At 42.6% G+C, this 19,343-nt stretch overlaps 1 protein-coding gene across 3 annotated transcripts in view; it reads left to right on the top strand.

The window, feature by feature from the left end:
* The window catches only part of LOC117356483 (low density lipoprotein receptor adapter protein 1-like), an 83,931-nt gene that overhangs the window by 60,775 nt on the left and 3,813 nt on the right, over positions 1-19,343 (top strand). For all 3 annotated transcript variants that reach the window (XM_033935730.1, XM_033935732.1, XM_033935731.1), the window contains one exon: positions 8,263-8,312. In XM_033935730.1, coding sequence (XP_033791621.1) covers positions 8,263-8,312 — 50 coding nt within the window. The remainder of the gene's footprint in view (positions 1-8,262; positions 8,313-19,343) is intronic.

The following is a 19,343-nucleotide window of genomic DNA, read 5'->3' on the forward strand; positions in this document are numbered from 1 at the left end:
ATACTCAAACACAGTGATGAAAGTTTCAAAATAACAAGGAAAAATCCCTCAAACACCCTTGTGTCAACTTGTTCAATACATAAATGGAGCTTTACATATCATTGGTTAAAAATAACTCCTACAAAAACATTTTTATGTTATTTTTATAGGTTATGTTTCTATTTACCAAAATTCTTCATTGCTTAAATATTTTATAACAAGTATAGGGCTGGATTCTGTAACGGGCGCCTATGTCGGTGGTCACATGACAGTGCTGGTTACAGAATCGCGCCTAAATTCAACCAAGATTGGCAGCTGAAATGTAAGCCTGGAAAACTCTGGCCTTCATTTCAGCTACCTATCTATGCTGCCACGGGATCCTAAAGTCAGGCCGCAGCAGCCATAAACTGATCGCGGCAGGGGACGTGATCCTTGATCAGCTGAGCCGGCAGTGCTCCCTGGAGCTGCGGCTTCGGGCAGTACTGCTGGCTCAGCTGATCATGGGGGGGGGAGGGAATACTCCTGTTGCGATCAGCTGAGCGGCTGTGGCAGGGGCCCTCTGATATCAGCAGGAGGGATGCCCACTCCCTCTTGCTGGAACCTCAGAAGAAACCTCCCCCCCACCAAACGCTATAGGCAGGAGGGATGCCTATTATTTCCTCCTCCCCCCTAAGAGATCCATGTGCCTGTCCCATTTTCTTGAATTCAGTGAGTTTTTGTCTCTTATCACCTCTACCAGGAGACTATTCCATGCACCTATCACCCTATCTGTAATAAAAAGTATTTCAGATTACTCCTGAGCCTATCACTTCTTAAACTTCGTCCTATGCTCTTTCATTCTGGAGCTTCCTTTCAAATTAGAGACTTGCCCCATGTGCATTTATGTCATGTAGGTATTTAAAATGTGTCTATTGTATCCCCCCTCTCCCGCATTTCCTACAGAATATACATATCTTTGTCTTTTCCCATATGCCTTTCATTGTTGTCACGTCTCACACTCGGCTAGAAAGTCTAAGCTACACAGGCGTTTGTTTTATATCTTTTTATTGTGGTTTGTTTCATACCTTAACTACCATGGACCCCTGAAGAAGGTGTGTTCTCTGAAACACGGACCGTGTCAGGTCCCTTGGTTTGTAATAAGGTGGTATTATTAACTGCATTAAATATTTGGTATAATAAACATTGCCTGCATCTTGTACATATCAGTCTGCAGTTTTTTTTTTTTTTGTTTGTTTGTTTTTTGCTTGGTGTACCTCAGACTCTGTTGGATTTCTTTTTGTGTTGCTTGTTATGATGACCCCCAACCATTTTAGTAACCTTCCTCTGGACCGACTCCCATCTTGTTCAAGGTGCAGTCTCCAGAATTGTACACAATATTCTCAATGAGGTCTCACCAGAGTCTTATACAGGGACATCAATACCTCCTTTTTCCTACTGGCCATACCTCTCCCTATGCACTCAAGCATCCTTCTAGCTTTCGCCGTTGCCTTTTCAACCTGCTTGTCTACCTTAATATTATAATAATAATAATAATTTTATTTTTATATACCGCCCTACCACATAGTTCTAGGCGGTTCACATACATTAAAAATTATACAATCAGTGAATAAAATACAATTTGCTAAAATACATTAAGATCCAATAAAATGTGCTAGCTATAAAATCAGTGAACATTTACCTATCAATTCTGAAACATCAGTTTATAAATTTGTCAAATAAATCAGTTTTTAGTAGTTTCCTAAAAGACATATGAATGTGCCTGAAAAATAATAGTACTTAACCATATATTCATATTATCACATACTGTCACCCCCAAATCCCACTCCTCTTTCATGCACAAAAGTTCTTCACCCCTAAACTGTTCCCTTCACTTAGGGTTTTGTAGCCCAAATGTATGACCCCTTTTAAAAATTGGTATTTCATTGGCCATCCTCCAGTACCATGCTGATTTTAAAGATAAATTACATATTGCTAACAATAACTCTGCAAGTTCATTTTTTTAGATCCACCAGTATTTGCTTTTCTTTAATTTATCAGATAGCCACTCGAGCTGCAACACTTGACCCACAACTCTACAACCTATTCACACCGACCACAGACTATAAAACCTTCAAGAAAGAAATAAAAACTCTTCTATTCAAAAAACACATAAAATCGAACTAACACAATCAGGAATGTCCCAAGCATCACCTGCAACTACTACTTATGTACCTCCAATATCATGACATAAGAACATAAGAAGTTGCCACCACTGGGTCAGACCAGAGGTCCATCGCGCCCAGCGGTCCGCTCCTGCGGCGGCCCATCAGGTCTGTGACCTGTGAAATGGTTCCTGACCATTTCTGTAACCTATCTCTACATCTATCTGTAACCCTCAATCCCCTCATCCTTTAGGAACCTATCTAAACCTTCCTTGAAACCCTGTAGTGTGCTCTGGCCTATCACAACCTCCGGAAGCGCGTTCCATGTGTCCACCACCCTCTGGTAAAAAAGAACTTCCTTGCATTTGTTCTAAACCTGACAACTCAGATGTAATCCTTAGCAACTCAAAGAAATGTACAAACCACTCTCTAAATACCTCTAATCTCTGGACAATCCATTTGTAATCCACCTTGAACCGCAAGATAATGGCAGAATGGAAATCCCTAATGTAATGTAATATAATTCTTTTTCTAGGTTTGCAGAGATTTATTTCAGTTTCTATGATTCATCAGCACTGAATACCATTTCTGGCACTGGTATCTCCCCCTATCTTCCATGGTGAAGATTGAAGCAAAGACTTCATTCAGTCCTTCGCTATGACATTGTCTTTCCTGAGTGCTCCTTTTTACCCCTTGGTCATTCAGTGGTCCAATCAATTCTTTTATCGGTAGCTTGTTTCTAATATACTTAAACATATAATAAAAAACATTTTTTTTTTGTCTCCATTGCTCCCTTGTCTTCAAAGTCTCTCTTTGCCTTCCTTATCAACACTTTGCATTTGACTTGCCATTTTAGTGCAGTTTTGTATTATTTTTAGTTGGATTTTTTTCTTCCATTTTCTGAAGGATGTGCTTTTACTTCTAATAGCTTCCTTCACCTTGCTTTTAAAATATGCCATTTGGCCTCCCTTCCATCTTTTGTAATGCATGGATTATAACTGGTCTGGGCTTTCAGGATGGTATTTTTGAACAACATCTATGCCTGATGTAAATTACCGTATTTTCACGTAGATAACGCGCACACGGGTATAGTGCGCGGAAAACACAAATTTATGTACAGAAATTTTTATATACCGCGCACACCCGTATACCGCGCATGCTGCCCGACTCTCCCGTTGCCGCCCGACTCTCTTTTCTCCCACCCCAACTCTCCTCTGGCCACCCTGACTCTCCTTTCGCCCGCCCCGACTCTCCTCTCCCCCTTGAAGTCCTGTCCCCACCCTGAAAGCCTGATGCCCCTCCTCCGACGTCCAATTCACCCCCCGCAGGACCGCTCGCACCCCCACCCAGAAGGACCGCTCGCAGGCACTCCCACCCGCACCCCCACCCTGAAGGACCGCTCGCACCCCCACAGCCTCCCGACCCCCCCCCCCCATCATGTAGAAGCTCCTACTGGTGTCCTGCTGCTTTCTCTTGGCGGTCCCGGCCCTTCCGTGAGCCCTGCGCTTGCGCTGCTCCCTCTTCCAGGGGTTCGCCCTTTCTCTAACGTCAAGCCCTCTTGCCCCACCGACTCCCCTACTCCCCGACACGATCGGGGTAAGAGGGAGCTCAAGCCCTCTTGCCCCAGCCAACCGCAGCACCCCCGACACGATCGGGGCAAGAGGGAGCTCAAGCCCTCTTGCCCCCCCGACACAATCAGGGCAAAAGGGAGCCCAAGCCCTCTTGCCCCGCCGACTCCACGACAATATCGGGCCAGGAGGGAGCCCAAACCCTCCTGGCCACGGCAACCCCCTACCCCCACCCCGCACTACATTACGGGCAGGAGGGATCCCAGGCCCTCCTGCCCTCGACGCAAACCCCCCTCCCCTCAAGAATCTCCGACCGCCCCCCCAGCCGACTCCTGACCCCCCTGGCCGACCCCCACGACACCCCCACCCCCCTTCCCCGTACCTTTGTGTAGTTGGCCGGACAGACGGGAGCCAAACCCGCCTGTTCGGCAGGCAGTCAATGACAGAATGAGGCCGGATTGGCCCATCCGTCCCAAAGCTCCGCCTACTGGTGGGGCCTAAGGCGCCTGGGCCATGTACGGGGAAGGGGAGTGGGGGTGTTGTGGGGGTCGGCCAGGGGGGTCGCGGGTCGGCTGGGGGGATGATCGGAGGTTCTTGGGGGGGGGCGGTCATTGGGGGGGGGGAGATTTGCATCGAGGGCAGGAGGGCCTGGGATCCCTCCTGCCCGTAATGTAGTGCGGGGTGGAGGTAGGGGGTCGCCGTGGCCAGGAGGGTTTGGCCTCCCTCCTGGCCCGATATTGTCGTGGAGTCGGCGGGGCAAGAGGGCTTGGGTTCCCTTTTGCCCCGATCGTGTCGGGGGGGCAAGAGGGCTTGAGCTCCCTCTTGCCCCGATCGTGTCGGGGGTGCCGCGGTTGGCTGGGGCAAGAGGGCTTGAGCTCCCTCTTGACCCGATCGTGTCGGGGAGTCGGCGGGGCAAGAGGGCTTGACGTTAGAGAAAGGGCGAACCGCCGGAAGAGGAAGCAGCGCAGGGCTCACAGAAGGGCCGGGACCACCAAGAGGAAGCAGCAGGACACCGGTAGGAGCTTCTACATGATGGGGGGGGTCGGGAGGCTGTGGGGGTGCGAGCGGTCCTTCAGGGTGCGGGTGTGAGTGCGTGCGAGCGGTCCTTCGGGGTGGGGGTGCGGGTGCGTGCGAGCAGTCCTTCGGGGTGGGGGTGCGAGCGGTTCTGCGGGGGGGTGAATCAGACGTTGGGGGGAACTATGTAAAAAAAATTTTGTACAACGCGCTCACGCTTATAACGCGCAAGGTCATGCGTGGTTTGTAAAAACATGTATAACGCGCGCGTTATATGCGAGAAAATACGGTACCTTTGCAGATGCTTCTCTAAGTTTTTTGTGGGGTTTTTTTGTTGTTGTTTTTTTTTTTTTTACCATTATCCTGATTTTATTATAGTCTCCTTTTTGAAAGTTAAGTATACTTACTCCAGAGATTATGTGAAATCTGATCATGCTATGATCAGTATTATCAAGTGGGCCCAGCACCATTACCTCCTACACCAGATCATGCGCTCCAGTAAGGACTTGGTCTAGAACTGCTCTTCCTCTTGTTTGTTCCTGAACCAGCTACTCCGTAAAGCAATCCACGATTTCGTCTAGGAATTATACCTCTCTAGCATGCAAAGATGTTACGTTTATCCAGTCAATACTGGGGTAATTGAAATCATACTAGATTAAAGACAGAGCTAGAAACATCACTTTATGAATATCAAAAACTATCACGTTTCTCATAAAAGATATAAATCAAGTGTCATCCACGCAAACAACAAATCCCAATTATCCAATCCCTAAAGAAAAAAAAAAGAGATCTCAGTGCCAAGGACCCAAACACATTAGGGTTATAATTGTACCATCACAGATCTAAAAAAGCAAACAAACAAACTCCACTGCACAAAAAGAAAACAATCTATCTTTTATCTTCAAAAATGTAATTGAAAAATTGTTGGAGTGGATGCCAACTCGCCAAAAATGTAAACAGGAACACACAGTCCACAAAATACAATATAACAACTTAACTGGAAGTTTCACTTCTACAGTTCTTCCTTCTTCAGATTTTCAGAAGAAGTAATACCTGTCAGGAAATCCCCGTTTCGCCTCTAGTTGCATCAGGGGTAACTCATCCAAAAACCACTTATCACTCTATCCCTCTTCATTCTGTTGCACTCTCCAAAATAAATCCATCAACACCATTATTTCAGTGATACAATTTGTATTTGTCACATTGAAATAATAGTGTTGATGGGTTTATAAGGATTCCTTTGGAAGTAAGTTAGAAATAGTTCTGATGCACTTTCTAAAATGGCACTGAGCTTCAAACAAACGCTAGGGATTTAAAAGTTTCTAACTCCACCCATTTGTGCAATAGCCGATCACTGAACTTCAAATATGTCATCCTATTGCTTAAAAAAAAAAAAGGCAGACCATTCTACATGACAATTTAAAACCTTTGGTTGAATGATGTCAAAATAATAGATCCACTTTTGCTTGTGCTGTCTTAACTGGCATTTAATGTTTCCCCGCCTATGAGTATCTATCAATTGTTCCAGCACTACACAGCATAGGGAACTGAAATCATGACAATAAAGGCAACTGTTCTGCTAATGGCTCTTCGTATCGCAGTATTCGTAAACAAGAGTGGTGTTCTATCAAACAGACTTTTAACAATGTAACCCAACCCACACGAGCACTGAATTAAACAAATCGCAAAGGTAGATAAACATGAAGTAGAACTTCTCAATATGCATTGTTTATTTGAAGCAAGATATTTGTATTCTCTTCCCTCCAGCATCTTGGAACGAAAACCACACTTATGATATCTCTGTGGGAACTCATCCGAAGTGACTTGTGCTGAATGTAGTTGATTTAGGACTCGGAGCATCACTCAGTTTATTGTTACGTTCCAGTACAAACAAAATTCTGACGTTCTCAAAACAAGGGTGCAGCTGCAACAAGCTCAAACGAGGCTGAATCAAATTCTTGAGTTTAGGTGACAGGACAGTAAATTTTAATTACAGATGGCACAACATCCTCTGAAGACAGTTGCTCACGATATTGTTAACAACTGCTGTCTAGGTTTACAAAAAGCTCTGTTCTGAGCTCTTGTAAGTAAATCCAATGGGTATCCCATATCCTTCAGCTTACATAACAGGATTTCCAATTTTTCTTTATAGTCTTCATTAGTACCACAAATTTTATGGTAACACAAAAATTGAGCAACGGGGATGTCCTTTCTCAAACAATATGGATGCATACTCGTAAAAGATAACAAGAGTTTCTAGCAGTAGGCTTTGAAAAACTCATAGCGTGAAACCTGTTATGACTCAATTCCACTTGCACATCCAAAAACGTAATAGTATTTTCATATTTCACTTCAAACGTAATTGTGAGATGACAAGAATTCAAACTTTGCAGAAACTGATGTAGCTCGTCCAATGTGCCATACCAAAACCAAAAAAACATCAGTAAAGCCAATCCAGTTTTGTTTTGTTTTTGCGTTGCTGAACCAAAGGGTTTGCGACTCTACCTTCACTCTGCTGAAATTACACTCCTGAAAATGCCTACACCCTGATCACATAAAGCAACGGTCTCCAACATGTGGCCCTCACAATCTATTTTTGCGACCCTCTTATCCATCAATCCCTGCTGCTACTGCAGGTAGAGAATGTCTTGTGAAAAACTCTGCTGGGTTGTGTGTGACTGTGTGGTCACATTTATGGGCATGCATGCAAATGCCAGTTGACACAACCTCTCCTTGTGCGTGCCTGTGTGTGCGTGTCAGTATGACCACATTGACCCAGCAGAGCTGCATGGGGCCTTTTCTCTATCTGCAGTAGCAGCCGAACATCCTGACGGTGCACTTCTGCCATCTTATTGGATGTTACTAGATGCTCCATTTGAAATCTGACCCACTTGTTTTGAGTACAGTTTGTTTTTTCAGCTTTGAGTCTGTTATAGCCTGTGCCATCCAGATATTTTGGGAAAAAATGACATGACCAGATCACAGTGCCTTTCTTCTTGAGTCATCACTTTACATGCTCCTTTTTCTTTTCTTTCATGACCCTTAGTTACTTAAAATATTGCTTAGCAAAAACACACAACCACACATCCCACTCTCACACACAGACATAATAAAATCCCCCCACACACAGACATATAAAATTTATTATATATTTTATCAAATATGTTGTTTTTTTTACAAACTGACACGCTAAAAAATATAGCACAAGATGGCAGCAAACTTCTTAGTAAATTCTCACCATTCTGAAGCAATAAACTTCCTTTTTGTATCTTCTTATAATTTTTGAATCCCTACTCTTCTGTGCAATTAAGTCAGAATAAAAAAAAGTCCATAAATTGCCAAATTAGCAGCATTTGTGCTTTCAATGGAGAATGCATGTTAAAAGGGGAATAACAGTATGCAATTATATTTGTAAGCCTAAAATGCATTGTCACCACATATATTTATGCATGGGATGATATTATAAGAGGCCTTTTATGTGCAAAAAACAGCACTTATTTATGAAAAATCATTTTATAAAAAGACCCCTTTGATGTGTTATGCTCATTTTTCCATTTCAGGAGGAGGATGAGGATGATGAGGAAGAAGATCTTGAGGAAGCCTTTTCGAGGTAGAATTTTGATACTTCTAACCAAATAGGTTAAAATAAAGTTATTTTGCTATCCTGATGGCTCAGAATTATGAGTAGAGCACAAAACTTGGATTCAGTATAGGTTTAACCCAAGCCAACTGGATACAGTAACTGAGGAAAATTCTGTGGAGAGATTGAGTTGTCTAATGATGATAGCTGAGGTGAGCTTCTTTTTGTTGATTTTTTTTTTTTTTACAAATAAATTGAATTGGGATCCACTAGAGAAAAGGCTGTGCTTTTTTGGTGGTAATTTTTAAATATAAATTTTCAGCTCTAATCTCATTGAGGTCATAGTTAGTGGCATACCTAGTACTGTATATTTGACACCTGGGGCCGTTCATTTTTTAACACACACCCTCCACTCTATAAAAAAATATATTTTTAGTAATAATCCATGAATCACAACAAGGGTGCACCTAGGAAAAGGCAGCATCTAGTCTCACTGCAGGGTTTAAGAACATCAGTACACCTATTGTAAAACTAAACAAGCCAGATTTAATATAGATCGATCCTGCACAATCAGTGCTAACAGAAAACCATATCTTTTTCATGCACACAACACGGATACATCCTTGCCCAGTATGGAATAAGTAATCACAAACTGAAAATAGAAATATGTAAACAGAAGTTATACTGGACCACCAAGAAGCCTGACTGCATGAAATGTAACACCACAGAAACAGTGATATGTTCCCTAATACTAAGCAAAATATAAAGATAGCAGATGTAAATTTGAACAAACTGAAAAATACCAATCACCACTTTACAAATTAACAAATGCTGTAGAAATAAAACAAAAAAACGGAAAACAATCCCCCCCCCCATTTTATTAGATTAATACATTTTTCAATTAGCTTTCAGAGGCTAAACCTCCTTCCTCAGGCCAGTACAGTATATTGCTGTTACGGTATCATGTCCTGACTGGAGGAAAGGGGATTATGGTCTCTGAAAGTTAGTAAAAAATATATTAAAATTAGTCCAATAAAAAGATTACCTTTATTTCCATTTTCTATTTATAAATGGTTATCAATACAGCTACACTACCACTTTATTCTAAAGCAAAAAAAACACAAAAACAATCAAATTTTCTCCTTCCTTTGATGGTTTTCTTCTTTACCCCTCTCTCTCTCCAATTGGGTGCAGAATTTATCTTCCCCCTCTCTCCCCATCCCCTCTGATGGGTACCTCTCTCTTTCATCATCGGCAGCCTTCACAACTCGCTGCTCTGCAGACTTCAGGCCTTCCTCTCTGCCGGGTCCCGCCTACTTCCTGCTTCCGTGAAGGCAGGACCCAGCAGAGAGGAAAGCCTGACGCCAGCAGAGCAGTGAGTTGTGAAGGTGAAAGCTGCCAGAGGAGGAAGTTCCAGACCATGATACTGACCCCAGGAGCACCCCTTATGGGTCTGCTGTTCTGCACCCGGGGTGGACGCCTCCCCCCTCCACCCTTCCACTTGGTATGCTATTGTAGTTAGAATGTCTAAATTAGTATATAAAGCAGAACTGAGGGAGTGCCAGTATCACATATTACATGGTTCATACTTCTCTCATTGATATGCATTTCATGCAGGAAGTATAAATACGTCATGTCTGAAATGTTCCACAGATACTAATATCTTTTATAATAGATTGTGGCAATGTAGGAGAATACATGCCTTCTGGATGGCAATCATCACTTACAGTGGGTACAGAGACATTCTTTTAAGATCTCTGCCATCGGGATCTTATTCAATAATCCAACTTTATTTGGGGTGAAGCGGTATTCTTGGCCAAAGCCTACATTGTAGGAAAGAAGTGCATTTGAATCACTAGCTACAAGTCACTCCCCCCCCCCCACACACACCTTTTGATACTAGAGGAATAAACTCCATGCCTTGATGGTGTGGGAATCTTATGGAGCCAAACAGTATCTGAGAAGATAGAAGACATTTCTTCTCATTTGAGGTCCTTATGTTCAATCGATATCCCCTAGAGCTAGAAGCCTAGTGTTAATTGGATTTCAGAGTGTGGTTACCAGACAATATGTGGAAGGAGGATCGGGATGAGAGTTATAAGTGGGTTTTTTTAAAGAGGGGGGTTTAGGGGATACTTTGGGAGTCATAAGGGATGAGGAGTCATATGAGTCCAGATTTCCCATTGCAGAAGTTATCACATGCTCTCTAGGCAGTCATGAAGAAGGACATGGTACTACTCGAAAGGGTCCAGAGAAGAGCGACTAAGGTGGTTAAGGGGTTAGAGGAGCTGCCGTACAGCGAAAGATTAGAGAAACTGGGCCTCTTCTCCCTTGAACAGAGGAGATTAAGAGGTGACATGATCGAAACATTCAAGGTACTGAAGGGGATAGACTTAGTAGATAAGGACAGGTTGTTCACCCTCTCCAAAGTAGGGAGAACGAGAGGACACTTTTTAAAGTTGAAAGGGGATAGTTTCTGTACAAACATAAGGAAGTTCTTCTTCACCCAGAGAGTGGTAGAAAACTGGAACGCTCTTCCGGAGTCTGTCATAGGGGAAAACACCCTCCAGGCATTCAAGACAAAGTTAGACAAGTTCCTGCTGAACAAGGATGTACGCTGATAGAGCTAGTCTCAGTTAGGGCGCTGGTCTTTGACCAGAGGGCTGCTGCGTGAGCGGACTGCTGGGCACAATGGACCACTGGTCTGACCCAGCAGCGGCAATTCTTATGTTCTTATGCCTCCTTGGAGATGACTTAGGTATATCACCTTTCTTACAGTTTATATGGATAACTCGAGATTGTGGATCTAAAAAGAAATTGGTTTTGTGCTAGTTCGGAAAGGTCCTCCAGCATCATCTCCATGGTTGTTTTCAACATGTCCAGCCATCTGATTGCAGGTCGCCCTCTTCACCTGGTCCCTTCAATCTTCCCAAACATGATGTCCTTCTCGATATGACCAAAATAAGACAGTGGGCTTCAAGTGAAATGTAGGCCTGTGTTTTTATATGTTGGTAATAAGAAAAAGTGGTTTATATCATTCAATGCCCTTGTTTGTTTCTCTATATTGTCCAAACCACTCGCAGTATTAAATTGAGAATCACTGAACATTTAAGCAACATTTGCATCGGTAAGATGGAAGCCCCATTAGTCCAACATTGGACTGACAAGAAGCATGGTATCAATGAGATTCAATTCTCTATTGTGGATATACCAGTGTTGCAGAGAGGAGGAAATTTGGCACGTACCCTGTGGGTAAATGAACAAAGATACATTTTCAAATTATATACTTTACATCCAAATGGCTAGTTTGGGGACTAGCACCTATGTACTTGCTATCACACTTCGTATTCTACAGCCCTATAAGACAAATCAGAAACAGCTATCTTTTTGCATACCCAAGCATTACCAATTGTAAATACAAAACCTTTCTGGACAGAACTTTCATATGCCAAGCAAACAAACAACAACATTGGCTAGACAACTACATTAATAAAGCTGAACTGACCTACAACGCTTTTAGAAAACTCATAAAAACTACCTTATTCGACAGATATATCACCTAAACAGAATCTCACCAAACACTCTGTTCATTTCACTTTCCCAATATGCCCTCTGAAATCCTAATCGAACAGTATTTGTAATTCCGGGACCTTTCTTCTGTGTCCCCTCTGAAATTCTAAACAAACCGTAAATTGTAATTTTCGCTGTTTTTGAAATTCACGACCTTTCTTTAACAGGTCCTCTCTGAAATTCTTAGCAAACAGTATATTTTGTAATTTCGCTTTCTTAAAGTCTCTGTACTCTGTACTTCCATCTGCCTATCTGCATATTGTAAATCGCTGAATGTCCAGCTCTCTTGAATGTAAACTGCCTAGAAGTCGCAAGATTGTGGCGGTATAGAAGAATAAAGTTATTATTATTATTAGTGAATTAGAATGGCAGGCTTTCTTGTAACTCTCAGTTTTCATAATACATCTAGGTTTTCAACCTCGTTCCGTTAATCAGTTTTTCAATACATCTGATAGGAAGTCAAACTCAGCTGTTCTTACGCCCTCCCGCTTTTTTGCGGGATGACATCATTATACGCTTCCTAAAAATCCAGTGGCGTTCTCTAACCGCCACACTAAAGAAGCAGTTTCGCAAGCTAATAAGCAGAGATTTTGAAACCTTTCTTGCTTTGAATCCAAAGTTTTGTATTAGAATAGCACAATATATGCATTTTGTTGTAAATAATTAAGCATTATTTACTTTGTCTTTTTCAAATTTTAGGATTAAAAGCTTTGTTACCACTTTGCCTGAAACCTTGGCACTTTAGTAGCGTTAGAATTCCTTTTTTCGGGTTCCTTGGCAAAGTTTCTCGAAACATGGTCCATGTCGGGACCTCCTCACTTCTTATAAGCTAAGTGATAGTTTTTTCTTATATCATTATTTTTGAAATAATAGAACCTACGTACACACTTAAATGAAAATTTATATGAAAATTACAATAGTATTCTTTGCACAGTGATTGGGCGGTGGGTTTGACTATAGGAGCTTCGGCTCTTGGCCAGATTACACACTTCTAATTGCATGAGAATCCCATTGGATATGAATAAGTTGATTTTTTTTTATATTGATTTAAGAGATTAGTTTTTTTTTTCGCTTCAAGACCAAAAATACTATCTTACTTTTTGACTACGTCGGTAATAAGAAAAAGTCACAAAGAGTAAAATGAGAAAAAAGTGAAAAATGCCCTGTTTGTTCCATCTATAAATAAGACCCATCGGGTTGATGCATCATGTTTGACTTCTGTTGATACAAAAAGGAGGCAAAAAATGTCAATAAGGACTCTATGAGTGTGTCTATCAGCTAATCACTCCTAACAAACCAAACCACACAGGTACCAAATATCAATTGAAGGATAGGGGCGCTCTCAGTGTGAGGTTGTTAGCGACGGGAGAACAAACTCCAGCGCTTCCACTTACAAAGACGGAGGTGAATCACCCCGCCTGCACACCATCATCAGGCGTCCCTAGTGTGCAAAATCAACTGTGCAGAATTAATAACAATAAATAAGTCACAAACAGTGAACTAGTGAGAGAGTGAATCAAACTGAAAACCCACTCATAGAGTCCTCCCCAGCCTAATCCCCAAGATACAAAATGAAACCACAGCCAACTTAGCTTTTTAAAGCGAGCCAAATGAAGTCAATGAGCATTGCGGGAGACCAGAATAGTCATAGGATCAACCGGTTTCGGGTGAAACCCTTCATCAGGATCTTAAGGCTGGAGCAGAACCGCCTGCTTCCCTCCCAGCCGGTTCTGCTCCAGCCTTAAGATCCTGATGAAGGGTTTCACCCGAAACCGGTTGATCCTATGACTATTCTGGTCTCCCGCAATGCTCATTGACTTCATTTGGCTCGCTTTAAAAAGCTAAGTTGGCTGTGGTTTCATTTTGTATCTTGGGGATTAGGCTGGGGAGGACTCTATGAGTGGGTTTTCAGTTTGATTCACTCTCTCACTAGTTCACTGTTTGTGACTTATTTATTGTTATTAATTCTGCACAGTTGATTTTGCACACTAGGGACGCCCGATGATGGTGTGCAGGCGGGGTGATTCACCTCCGTCTTTGTAAGTGGAAGCGCTGGAGTTTGTTCTCCCGTCGCTAACAACCTCACACTGAGAGCGCCCCTATCCTTCAATTGATATTTGGTACCTGTGTGGTTTGGTTTGTTAGGAGTGATTAGCTGATAGACACACTCATAGAGTCCTTATTGACATTTTTTGCCTCTTTTTGTATCTTTTTAAGCACCTTTTGGCAAACTTAGAGGAGCTTATAGTTTAGTGACTTCTGTTGATGGCATGATTTTGTTTCCTATAGCTATCTCTTTGTTTATTTAGATTGCTTAGCAGTTTCGGAACTGTAACATGCCTAATGAAAGAAAATTGAAGGTTAAAACACAAGAACGTCTAAAGAGCAAGACATTTACAATACTTATTTGGAGCAGGAGTGCTGGCAATGTCTAGCCTTTACAGAGGAGATTTTTCTTCTGAAAGCATTGGCTGGTGTGGAAGCTTTGACTTGGAAGCTTTGATTCGGAAGCACACAAGCTAGAGTTGTTGCAGACTATCTTAACATGTCTATTCCTGGTAAAATGGAAGCAGTGATTGGAAAAACTTGGCTTGGATTTAGGAACTGAGAAGTATGGTAGAAGGCTCAATTAGATGACATATGGTTGAAGTCTTATTTTTGTGATACAGCAGTAGATAATCCCTTCCACATCAGCAGGAGGTACAGGTCTCAGGTTACTAGAAGCCATTTCTGGCTATGGAACTAGTGAATGACTCCTCTTCCAGGAGTCAATACTTAGATATATTTCCAGGTGTATCTCACAGCCTAAATTAACACCCAGAAAGAAGCAATGGTATCTTAAATGCTAGTTTTCTTGGTTATACTACCACCCTTCCCTCTTCCACTAATAACAGAAGGTCTTAATCCATTCTAGACCTGAGTATGATGATTACTTTCTTAAGGCCATTTTACAAGCCTTTTCACTCAAAGCCACAAGTATAGACCAACTGGAGCCAAAGATCAGATGTCCTTTGTGTATGTAAATGGTACAGGCACCCAGAATACAATGATGTGATGCTAGCATCAGATCACTGTTTTGGAACATGAAAGTTCTTAACAGTATGGCAATATGCAATGTCAGGTTAGGGAGCCCAGACAGTTGTCTATAAAACTTGTACCAAGAGACCCACTCTAGGGTCTTGCACATGGAACTTTTACTGGAAATTGGTTTGTTTTGACAAGAATTCAGACTTCTGGATTTCTAGGAACTCATAAGAACATAAGAAATATCTCTGCTGGGTCAGACCCGAGGTCCATCGTGCCCAGAAGTCCGCTCATGCGGTGGCCCAACAGGTCCAGGACCTGTGCAGTAATCCTCTATCTATACCCCTCTATCCCCTTTTCCAGTAGGAAATTGTCCAATCCCTTCTTAAACCCCAGTACCGTACTCTGCCCTATAACATCCTCTGGAAGCGCATTCCAGGTGTCCACCACACGTTTGGTAAAAAAGAACTTCCTAGTATTTGTTTTGAATCTGTCCCCTATCAACTTTTCCAGAATATCGTTCAGGTTGGAAATTTTAAGTTCAGTAATGCAAATAGTTACACTGAGATCTCTTAACTGCTAAATGTTATTGAAAGCATTTCATCTTTCTGTGGTATTTAGAAATTGTCATCAACAATCCTTCATTTTGTGGTAAAATTATGCCATTTCTATATCGAGCTTTGGCATTGTGCGTTATATTCATCCTGAGAATACTCACTTTATTGATAGTTCTTGTAGTCCATCTATTCAAAGAAAAACTATTATCTCCATGTGCATTCCTGTGCATCCACATGAAAATCTTTTGTAGATTCTACATCAGCTTGGAAGACATACTACCAATCTTTCTCCTGAACTAAGGAGCAATAAAGAAACTAGTCTGCAAAACCTGGGTGTGATAAGAGCAGTAACAATCTACTGGTCCAGAACTAGGAATTTAGAGAGTCATATATACAACATCTTTGTCTAAAACTGTGACCCAGATAGTATGAAATCATCAGAATCATTGCTGCTCATGTGGACAGAAGCAGACAAGGTAAGGAGAGAAATGCTTCTATTGTTCAATCAAGCAAAGCTGCTGCTTTATAATTTTTTTTTTTTACCTCTGCTCAGAAGAAATGAAAATACCTCTTCTGGAGCTCTGCAAAACTGTACATGGGCCATCACCCTTAATACACACTATAGATGTACACTTTTGATAGGATAATTACCTCAGCCATAGACTTCAAAAGGGGGGAGAAAAACCTCCCATTTCTCCTCTTATTTTGATACATCCTGTCATGTTAATGGATGTTGTGACAAAGAGAAGGGACAAAAAAGTTAAAACAGATTATATTATACATATACTACTTAATAGCTGAATCTCTCTCCCCAGTGATTGTCATCTTTCCTACCTCGCCAGACTGTAACATTTTTAGAATTTGTTTTCTTTTTATGAAACAACTAGCTTTATAGCCCGTTACATTAACGGGTGCTAGAATATATGTGTGTGTTTGTCTTTAATTTTTTCTCTCTCTGTCTCCTTAGCCGCTTTCTGTATTTCTGTCTTTCTTGGTTTTGGCTATCCATCACCACCCCTTGCGTGCTCTCCCTGTCCATTCTCCCTTCCTTTTACCTCCCCTTATCCAGCAGCAGCCCTTCTCCCTTGTTTTACCTCTCCCCTGTCCATCAGCACCTCTTCCTGCTCCCTCTGTCCAGCAGTAGGCCTCCTTTTCTTTTTTTCCCCCCTATCTATCAGCACCTCTTCCTGCTCCCCCTGTCCAGCAGTAGGCCTCCCTTCCTTTCCCCCCCTGTCCATCAGCACCTCTTCCTGCTCCCCCTACTCCCCCTGTCCAGCAGTAGGCCTCCCTTCCTTCCCCCCACCCCCTGTCCATCAGCTCCTCTTCCTGATTCCCCTGTCCAGCAGTAGGCCTTCCTTCCTTTTCCCCCCCTGTCCATTAGCACCTCTTCCTGCTCTCCCTGTCCAGCAGTAGGCCTCCCTTCCTTACCCCCCCTATCCATCAGCACATCTTCCTGCTCCCCTTGTACAGCAGTAGGCCTCCCTTCCTTTTCCCAACCCCCACCAGAGCAGAATATCCCCTCTGTCTATCCACCCAACAGTCCAGCATCTCCCATCAATCCATCCTCACCTCTGTCTGCCGTTCACCATGTGGTCGATCCGCTGCCGACAGACGGGGTCCAGCTCCGGCGCATCGCTCGTGCACAGCAGTGGGAGCAGCGCCACCAGCAGCAGTGCCGCCATCGGGAGCCCTTCTCGAGGGAGCGGGACAGGCTGCTGAGGAGCTTCGATGGCTGCTGAGATGGCAGAGACGGAGCAGCCGAGCTGAACTGGCGTCCCCCACCCCTCCCCGGTGCCAGCGCCGCTCTCCCTCTCAGCGAGCCGGGCTGGAAAAAAAGGAGACTGTGACGTATAAGCGCGCACTCATGCCGTCGCGACGGAACAGGGAACACGCGGCGCGAATGCGCATGCACGCTTAACATTTTATTATTATTGATTGTTGTAATAGTATTCAGAGTTGAAGTACTCTAATGTGCTGGGTCTTACTAATAGTTAAGCAATCCTAGTTGCTTTCTATTTAGGGTTCAAGAGCCGTGAAGGAATTGAAGCATTTAACAAATATTAAGGAGAGTTGTATATTTTTTTTTTTGTGCCTTGCCTCACAATACAGTGCAGTTTATTCATTTTTACTGTGTGAAGAAACATCCCAGCAGGATAAGGCCTGTCTTAAGGTATCTATACTTGCTAGAGCAGTTGGGATGTACTCATTAGTGGTGACCTTGTAGAGATGATGTAGACATGACTTGAGCTATTTGCTGAGGGCTGAGGATCTCTGAATTTTTGTTAGAATGCACGCCAGATCTTCTGGCCTATTAAATAGGTAAGGCAAAGGCCGACCATACTACTAGCTCTTTGCATACCTGCACTAGGAAATGTGAATGTTTTATTGGATAATATGAGAGTCAATTCAAACGTTTCTGGCCTAATCCAAAAAAAAAATTTTTTTAAGGGGGGGAATGAAATTTATTTTTAACACGGGGCTCCTTTTAACAAGCCGTGCTAGCGGTTTAACATGTGTAATAGCATGCGTTAAACCACCGGCCGCGCTGGACGCTACCACCTCCTCTTGAGCAGGTGGTAGTTTTTGGCCAGCGCGGGGGTGAGCGTGTGATGAAGAGTCGCGCGCGTTAACCCCGCTAGCGCGGCTTGATAAAAGGAGCCTATAGTCTCCTTTTAACTCAATACATTTTCTCCAACATTTTTCCAGAACTTTCATACCTTCAAATACAAAACATCTAAACTGGAAAAAAACAGTTATTTACAACATCTATGACCTCAGAATCCGAAAAAAAAGTTTCTTCTCAGACAGCCATTTTTTTAAGGTTCAGAAACATAAAGAAGTTGCATGGGGCCAAATCTGGAGCGTACAATGGATGGGGAATTAACCGCAATTTATGCAATTTTGCCATCATGTGATTGTTGTTGTATGAGCCTGTGCACTGTCCTGGTGGAAGAGAACTTTCTTCTTGGCCAAATGAGGATGTTTTGTCTAGATTTCAGTGCTTAGACATTGAAATAAGCCAGCATAATATTCACCATTAATGGTTTTTCTCTTTTCCAGATAGTGAATAAAAAATTATCCTGTAGGAATCCCAAAAGACGGTTGCTATCACCTTCCCAGGTGACAGAGCTGTTTTTACTTTCTTCAGAGCCAGTTCATTTGTTGTCCATTGTTTGGATGGTTGTTTTTGTCAGCCTAGAGGCCTCTGGGAGATTATATCAATCTGACCCTGGCATGGGAAGGCAGATAGACCCTTAGTGCAGGGAAACTGTTTTAAGTAGCCCTGATTGATATATTTTAAGTTTCAAGTAGCCCTGCTTGAATCATGGCTAGCTAAAAGGTGTTAATGTCTGATTAAGAGGGTGCTTAGGACAATGGTGCACAGATCAAGCCAGAGACTTAATCCCATCACCATGCTTACAGGTATCTCACCCTCCTTAGCAATTAAATTAACCATTGTTTCAAACAGTTTACAAATTCTAAACAGAAAGATACTGGGGCATACAGGTTTCTATATTGAGTCAAGGTATAAAAGCCTGCTCTCTGCTCTATCAAGTTATCTCTCTCTTTTTCTATGGAGCTATCAGGAGAGGGGTCTTGGCCCTCTCTCTCTCTTTCTATCTAGCTATCTCTTGGCTCTTGGCTTGGCACTCTGGCTCCCCCTCTCTCTGTCTATCCTTCCCTTTATCTATGGAACACAAAGCTTCCTAGAACTGCAAGCTTCTATGTCCCTCTTTGCCTCTGACCTCTGTAAGGCAATGAGACTGCTTGCTCTCTGCTTAAGTGTAATGCTCTCTGCTTAATTGTAATGCATATAAATATTACTTTTCTGTAAGACTATTTCTATAATATATTCTTTATATAATCACCCCTGGCTGTGCTTCTTATTTGATTCTATCCCTAATGAAAC

The sequence above is a fragment of the Geotrypetes seraphini genome, chromosome 3 (assembly GCF_902459505.1).
Source record: "Geotrypetes seraphini chromosome 3, aGeoSer1.1, whole genome shotgun sequence".
NCBI lineage: Eukaryota > Metazoa > Chordata > Amphibia > Gymnophiona > Dermophiidae > Geotrypetes > Geotrypetes seraphini.